At 49.3% G+C, this 8,060-nt stretch overlaps 1 protein-coding gene across 2 annotated transcripts in view; it reads left to right on the forward strand.

The window, feature by feature from the left end:
* The window catches only part of map3k2 (mitogen-activated protein kinase kinase kinase 2), a 9,079-nt gene extending 2,674 nt beyond the window's left edge, over nt 1–6,405 (forward strand). The window contains exons 2-16 of one of the 2 annotated variants that reach the window (XM_007575276.2): nt 696–765; nt 846–964; nt 1,040–1,080; nt 1,148–1,247; nt 1,320–1,421; nt 1,707–1,773; nt 1,848–1,978; nt 2,183–2,262; nt 2,343–2,407; nt 3,334–3,426; nt 3,539–3,781; nt 3,854–4,134; nt 4,209–4,338; nt 4,414–4,591; nt 4,700–6,405. In XM_007575276.2, the coding sequence (XP_007575338.1) occupies nt 714–765; nt 846–964; nt 1,040–1,080; nt 1,148–1,247; nt 1,320–1,421; nt 1,707–1,773; nt 1,848–1,978; nt 2,183–2,262; nt 2,343–2,407; nt 3,334–3,426; nt 3,539–3,781; nt 3,854–4,134; nt 4,209–4,338; nt 4,414–4,591; nt 4,700–4,919 (1,902 nt within the window). In that variant the 5' untranslated portion in view covers nt 696–713 and the 3' untranslated portion in view covers nt 4,920–6,405. Of the gene's footprint in view, nt 1–695; nt 766–845; nt 1,081–1,147; nt 1,248–1,319; nt 1,422–1,706; nt 1,774–1,847; nt 1,979–2,182; nt 2,263–2,342; nt 2,408–3,333; nt 3,427–3,538; nt 3,782–3,853; nt 4,135–4,208; nt 4,339–4,413; nt 4,592–4,699 lie in introns of both variants that reach the window. The other variant, XM_007575274.2, reaches the window with a different exon arrangement.
* Nucleotides 6,406–8,060: the final 1,655 nt, after the last annotated feature.

An 8,060-nucleotide genomic window follows, 5' to 3' on the forward strand; every position in this document is an offset into this window, starting at 1 on the left:
GTACTCGAATCATTCGAGGAATCGTTTCAGCCCTAGTGTGCAGAACTCTCTGGTCTCTCTGATAAATTAAACTACTTCATGTGTTCATACTGAAATTCACTGTAAAGGTCATGGTTGGTGACCCCAACCGCTCAGAGACCGCTGACACCTAAACACAGAAGATTAATGCTAAATCAGCTTTGAGTGTCGTATACAAGCATATTTGTGGAAAGCTTAGTGGAAGGAAAAACTGTGGAAAAGCAGAATAACTGCGTCCTTGAGGAGAGTTTAGAGATTCAGACATGAGCTCGGCCTCCAGGGCCGGTCCTGAACCAGCAACAGGTCGGGGAGGGATGGGAGTGTAAATGAAGGTTAGTGTGAGGATCCACAATGAAATTGTGGATCCTCACACAATTTCATTGTGTGAGGACCCAGATCTTCCCCCAGTCGGGGAAGATCTGGGTCGTCAGACCAGCTGCTGGGTTTGGTTCACCAGGTTTTTATTAAGCCTAGACAACGCAGAACATTCTGAGTCTACATGTTCAGAACCAGAACATTTGGGGAAAACTGAGTTTTGTCTCTTGTAGATTTTTCTCTGGTCTCCATCCTGAAAAGCAGTTTGTTGATCTGATTCATTGAACCGGATCACTGACCTGGTTCATTGATCTGATTCACTGATCCAGTTCACTGATCTGTTTTGTGATCTGCTGCTGCAGGAGAAGGGAGTCCCTTTGATGGGAGAGTCCTCCGTCCGAGCCTGCTGGGTCAGTCGCCGCGCCATGATGGGTAAGTCTGCCGGTCAGCGATGAGCGGCGGCGTCCGCACGGTCGGTTCTGCTGAGCTCATGACCCCGTTTGACCTCCCAGATGAGCAGGAGGCCCTGAACTCCATCATGCAGGACTTGGCCGAGCTGCACCGCTCCAGCCGTCCTGCGGCCTTCTTGTCGGAGTTGGGGAAACCCAAAGCCTCGTCGCCCAAGAACCAGGTAGCGTCGTCAGTGGGAGCGGGAGGCAGCGGCGGCCGGGCCGGAGGCTCACAGACCTCTGCTTTGTTTCCACAGAACGACGTGAGGGTGAAGTTCGAGTTCAAAGGAGAGAAGAGGTGAGCTTTCACGTCCTGTTGCATCGTCCTGACCTTCCTGACCTCTGACCTGTGTCCCTCTCCGCAGGATCCTGCAGTTCCCTCGGCCGCTGAAGCTGGAGGACCTGCAGGCCAAAGCCAGGGTGGCCTTTGGTCAGACCTTGGACCTCCACTACACCAACAACGAGGTACGGTCAGAGCCGAGCGGCGGCGGCCGGTTTGGTGCGGTCGCTAACTAACTGTGCTTGTTGCTGCTGCAGCTGGTGATCCCGCTGACGACGCAGGACGACCTGGACAAGGCGGTGGAGCTGCTGGACCGCAGCGTTCACATGAAGAGCCTGAAGATCCTGCTGGTGCTGCAGGTAGACCCTCCCTCAGTCGGCCTGGAGGTCCAATCAGTCACCATGTTCCAGATGTTCACTGTTTCAGTGCAGCTACATTCCGGCTCATAAAAATCTTTTCAAACTAAATTAGTCGTTTATGCGTCTGGATTTCTCCTGGAAAAGACTGCAGGCACCGATTTAATGCAGAATCACTGCAAACCTGCAAGACTCGCTGAATCTAAACTGCAATATCAAATATTTGATTACAAAACTGATTCTGGGATGAACTGTAGAAACCAGCTTCAGGTGTTTGTGTTCCTCCAGAGCGCTTCGTCCAACATGGACCTCCTGCCGTCCCACGAAGAGCTGGACAACACGGGCTTCCGGGCTGGTGAGTAACGTCCCGGCTTCCCGTGTCCCCTTGGCTCCAGGTCTCCATCGGACGTGACTTTTTGTCCTCTCCAGGTTCCCATTCAACAGACCGCAGCTCGCCTCCTCCAGGGTACATTCCCGACGCGCTCCAGCAGGTGGCGAGGAACGGCTCCTTCACCAGCATCAACAGCGAGGGGGAGTTCATCCCAGAGAGCATGGACCAGGTACCAACACTTTGAATGACCCAAACTGGGCTTCATGTCTTCCAGATCAGGTGGTCCTTTACTACCAGAACTACAGAGGACCCTTCAGATCGTGGGGACAGTTTGGGTCATCAGACCAACCAGTTTGGGTTGAAGGCAGAAGGATGCTCTCGATTTCCCTGGGTTACGGTTAATCTTTTCTCTGGACGTGTTTCTGTCCTCCAGATGTTGGACCCGTTGTCGATGAGCAGTCCGGAGAACTCTGCGTCTGGAAGCTGTCCGTCGTTGGACAGCCCGCTGGACAGGTCAGCACCTGGTTGCTATAGCGATGATTTAAAGCTTGGAAGTTCAGGATGAATCGGACTGTTTCTCTTTGTTCTGCCAGCGATTACCCCAAGTCCAGGATGCCTCGAGCGCAGAGTTACCCCGACAACCACCAGGACTTTCCAGGTGAATGATGCGTCAGGTTGAGTTTAAGGTCTGCTAGTCGTTCCTGCATCCTCTGTGGCCTCAGCAGCGCCGCACTTTGACCTCAGCAGTTAGAAAATATTGTCAGTATTTTACAGCAGAAACCATCAGTATATGATGCAGCCCAGAAAAACTCAGGAAGTTAAATTCATCTCAGCCGTTATGCAACAAAACAACTGAAGGCTCAGCTGGCAGATTGCTGCCACCTGGTGGCAGTAGAAGCACATTACAGCCAGGTGGCTGAAGCTCAGTATGGGAAAAATAATTTTAAAAAATGCAAGAAATGAATCTGAAAAATGAGTAATATAAATAAATGCTGATGAAAATGAATACAATGATATCAAAAAAATCAGTGTTGACTAAAATAAACAGATAAGCGCTGTTAATCAATCTCACGTACTCGCTGCTAAACGTGCTAATGGTGGAGAAACAACGTTACAAGTTAGATACGCTAACTAGCCTTAGCATTCATGACAGGATCTGCTATCAGAAGCATAACAGAGGGAGAGGGGTGAGCAGCGCCATACATATGGTGATTGAGAACACTAAGACCCGCCCCGTGGCTCTAATTTGTTGTTAACACTGGGAGAAGGCAGAGGAGCTGGATCTTTAACAAAATATCACGACACAGAGAAACTGAATCACTTTCAATATATAAAAAATATTTTTTTAAATGCCATCCTGCAGCTAATTATTGATCATTTAATTTGTTTTAAATGTTTTCACTCCAAAATATAGTAATAATAGTTTCACTTCATTTTTATTTGAGGTCAGAAAATCCTGTAATCTTTTGAAAAAACAAAATGTCTTCAGCAAATAATGTGAATGTTTGCTACCAGATAGAAGGTCAGGAGCCTCATTGTCCATATGATGAGGCTCCTGACCTTCGACCCCCTGTGTTTCTGCAGAGTACGACCTCCCTGTGTTTGAGAAGTCGGGGAAAGGCGGGACATACCCGCGGCGGTACGGCGTTCCCTTTGGCCTGCAGGACTACAGCGACGGTGAGCCGGACTGGAGGGGTCCAGAACTTCAGACTTCTGGCCGTTTGGGTCCGATGGGCCCAGACTTCTGGCCGTTTTGTCCGGCTGTTGAAGGTTCTGCTGGTCTCTGCAGGCAGGAAGACGTTCCCTCGCGCTCGGCGGACGCAGGTCCACAGCTTCCGCTCTCCGGTCAGCTTCAGCCCCACGGAGCAGTCGCCCAGCACCAGCAGCGGCAGCAGCGTGTTCACCCCCGACCTGGAGGAGGCCCCACCCACCGGCTCCGGCCCCGGACCGGCCCCCAACAGGAGGCGGCGCGGCAGCGACATCGAGGCCAGCACCACGCTGTCCGTCATGGACATCAGTCCGCCAAGCCGCTGTGAGTCCTGCTCCTCTCCACAGGACGCTCTTCTTCTGCTGTTCCTTACTGTTTCGGTCTGGTCCTCCACAGCGCCGCGCGCACCGACCAACTGGCGGCTGGGGAAGCTCCTGGGCCAGGGCGCCTTCGGCCGGGTCTACCTGTGCTACGATGCGGATACGGGTCGGGAACTGGCCGTCAAGCAGGTCCAGTTTGACCCAGAGAGCCCAGAGACCAGTAAGGAGGTAAGCGCCCTGGAGTGTGAGATCCAGCTGCTGAAGAACCTCTGCCACGAGCGCATCGTCCAGTACTACGGCTGCCTGCGGGACGGCCTGGAACGCACGCTCTCCATCTTTATGGAGCACATGCCGGGGGTGAGTGCTGGTTCTGGTTCTGGTTCTGGTCGAGTTCTGGTCCAGTCCTCTGATCTCCTCCTGTCGGGCTGCAGGGCTCCATCAAGGACCAGCTGAAGGCGTACGGCGCGCTGACGGAGAATGTGACACGGCGCTACACGCGGCAGATCCTGGAAGGCGTGTCCTACCTGCACAGCAACATGATCGTCCACAGGGACATCAAAGGTGAGCCGCCGCTTCCTGTCTGCAGCGCCACTTCCTGTCTGCAGAGATGATAACGAAGCGTGCGTTGTTTCCCAGGCGCCAACATCCTGCGGGACTCGGTGGGCAACGTGAAGCTGGGCGACTTTGGCGCCAGCCGGCGGCTGCAGACCATCTGCCTGTCAGGGACCGGCATCAAGTCCGTGACGGGAACGCCGTACTGGATGAGTCCAGAAGTAATCAGTGGCGAGGGCTACGGCCGGAAAGCCGACATCTGGTGAGACACCGCGCCGGTCACATGGGTTCCGGTCCCAGACGGCCGGTTCTGGCCCGTTCTGGCATGTTATTGGCGTTGTAATGATGATCCTCTGCTCTCTGATCTCAGGAGCGTGGGATGCACCGTGGTGGAGATGCTGACCCAGCGGCCGCCCTGGGCCGAGTTCGAGGCCATGGCGGCCATCTTTAAGATCGCCACCCAGCCCACCAACCCGGTGCTGCCGCCACACGTGTCGGACAACTGCAGGGAGTTCCTGCGGAGGATCTTTGTGGAAACCAAGCACCGTCCGTCTGCGGACGAGCTGCTGCGGCACTTCTTCGTACATTGAAGCCCCGCCCACCTGCAGAGCAGCCAATAAGGCCTTAGCTGAGGGGCGGGGCTGCCTCTGGCCCCGCCTCTTCTCCGGAGCAGAAGGACCCGACGTTTGGCTTCAGCACCTTAATCTGTCAGAGGCCGGTACGTGTTCTGGACCCGACCCGACCCAGAATGTAATCCACTCCAGAACCCAGAGCGACGACCCAACGAAAAACTCCCAGAAACTTCCTCTTCAGTCGGCGCCGTGTGCCTTCTGTGGTTCTAACGGCACCGGACGACCCAGTACGACCCAATGTGACCCAGTCCAGCCTGGTACGACCCGGTCCAGAGGTTCTGGCCTCCTGGATGAACCGCATTCACTCCAAACCCAACCCCAGCTGACCCAGTTCAGCCGGTGCCATCCGTTTATGCCTTTTCTGCAGCTGGAACCCAACAGGATCGCAGCCTGGCTCACTGCGTCCGACCAGAACCAACTGGTTCTGATGCGTTCTGCAGCCACTTACCGCCTCTTGAAGAGTCAGCTTCCTGTTCCCACAAAATTAAAAGCATCAGAGTTGGGATGCTTTGAAATTGACTGCTGAAGGTTTCTGAGCAGCCAATCAGATGCTGAGCTGGGGGCGGGGCTTCCTAAAGGTGCAGATTCCACTGGCAGGTTGTGTTTACGCTGCAGAACCGGCCGCAGCTCGGTCTGGATGTGTTGCAGAGTCTCCTGGGTCAGTAGGTGGCAGCAGCAGGAAGTGGATCAGCAAAGCTCTTCTAGTGAGTTGCTAAGATGCGGCTGCTCTGATCCGTTTGCCGGCGGTTCTGGTCCCAACAGGAAGTCCTGCAGGTGGACACTCCACCACCAGGAGCCACTGTGGGATCCACTGATGCTTTCTCCCATTTCCTCAGCAGTTGTCGCTGAAGCAGCTTCACAAATCTTTTCTTTGCACATTTTAAACACTGTTTTTCTGTGTGTGTGTGCGTGTGTGTGCGTGCGTGTGTGTTGAAGGTCCAGTTCACCTCTGCTGAATGTAATGTGTCATTTTCACCTCCAGGGGGCATCGCTCAGCAGTGGTTGAACTCTTCAGTATTTGTCAGCTGCAGATACACCGACAGTTCTCTCTTTAGCCACTGCTGTCACTCCTGGTGTGTGTGTGTGCGTGCGTGTGTGTGTTCTGACCTGCAGAGGTACAAACATCAAAATAATGATAAAATGTACAGATGTGTAAAATGAAAACGTACCTCTTGTTTCCTTGTTCGTTCTGTCTTGTAAAGGAAGCCATGTTTATAATTCTGATTGGTTTGTGACCAATTTGCCTGTTTATATCAGATCTGTATATCAGTGGTACACATAATTTTTTAATATATATTTTTTATTTTGTTTGTTTTTTTATGGGAGATTTCCTGCATGGTTGTGTCTGAGAGACGCAGCAGAGCCATTGGATGGCTTCTGCTTTCCAGCTCTGAGTCAGAATTATGATGACCATGAAAACAATTAAAGATATTTATTTCACAGATTTCTCTCGTTTCTCCACATTTCATGTCTCTGTAAATGGCTAGGACCAATCTGCAATTTGACTCTATTGTCATAATTTAAAGGATACATGTTTTAATGTTAGTTGATATTCTAACATGTTAATGTTAGAATATCAACTTTAGTGTTCAGCAACTCATTCATTGCCACGATATCAGCCTAAAGTTTAAACAGGAGATTAATCTCCCAACCAATCATTGATAATTTACGCCCTCTTGTGGCTGTAGACGGAGCTTCACTGTTTGTGGAATAAAACACTTTCTGGTTGTTCCAAGAATAAATTAAGAAATCTTACGGTGTTTGAATCAAAGTCAAATGAACCACATTAGGGTTTAAAGTCGATGAAGGGACATGATGCAGAAATATAATTAATATAAAACTTAATTTTCAGAGTGCTGTTTAGTTTAATAGTACATATGGTTCCAGCTAACTATAGTGAAACAGTTTACTATCGAGTCTTTATGTCCCTTAAATGTTGCTGCTTTCTAGTTTATGTAGATTTTCTATAATGGCTGTAATTGTAGCACAGCAGCTAAAACCAGTAAATCGACTTAAAGATTGTAAGAAAACAAACTTTGTAAAATAAGAAGCTTAGATTTTTCTGCTAATTTCTTATAATTCTGTTGACTTAAACTTTTAAAAACGTAACTTTATGTTAAGATGTTTTATTTTTGATTGAGCCAACAGGAAATGTGCATAAATGTAATTTATTCAGCTTTATGTTGATTGTAGTTGCCATAACTGGCCTGCAGAGGGCAAAGAATCCTCTGTTTGTAGCTCTATAAACAGCTAGGGTTTCTAGGTTTCGCCTCCAAATCAACCAATAAATAAAGTTTAAATCATTATGTTAGCTTAGTTTAGTTTAGTTTAGTTTAGTTTAGTTTAGTTTAGGGAGAAAACAAACAGTTTAAAATAAGAAACTATCCTCCAGCTATGGTTTCTAAAAATGTTACTTTATGTTAGAGCAAAAAGTATGTTTTAGTTTGAAGATAAAATTGTAAATAACTAATTAATGTAGCTTTATTGCAGTTACCATCAGCAACCACAAGAGGAAGAAAAAAGATCAACTACAGTTTATTTCATGGCAGCAGTTTATGTCCAGGTACTGTTACTTTAACCAGGTTAACCATTTAGGTCACAAGGTCTGATAATTTGGGAAAATCAAGTTGTTTCCTATAATTTTAAGTCATAGGTCTGTTCAAAATTTATTTGAATTAATTAATATCAAGTAGTTTTAGAATAAATCCTGATGGGTTGGTTGAAATAAAGGTAAGGAAAAAGGTAAGGACGGCTGTTTGGTCCAGTTGCATCCATGCTAGTCCTTAAGCAGACCAGAGGGTGTTCATTGGGAGAAAAGGTTTTTCAGTCCAATCAGTGTGTGTGGTGTAGCATATGTTCATGTGTGTGTGAGGCTATTACTCATAGAGGACTGGGCTGCAATTTAGACTTCTGAGCCCTAGAGTCACCTTTCCCACATGCTGTTCCTATAGGCGGAACCTGGGAAGGCTGAGACATAGTGTGCCCCTGGTTTCAAAAACATGCTATCTTTTAACACCGTAAGGTGGACCCAGCATACCCAGGAAGCTCGAAGCCATTCTCCGTGGATTCTCCTCTAGATGAGGATCTGGAGGGTTGGAA

This window comes from Poecilia formosa, unplaced genomic scaffold (assembly GCF_000485575.1).
Source record: "Poecilia formosa unplaced genomic scaffold, Poecilia_formosa-5.1.2 Scaffold374, whole genome shotgun sequence".
NCBI lineage: Eukaryota > Metazoa > Chordata > Actinopteri > Cyprinodontiformes > Poeciliidae > Poecilia > Poecilia formosa.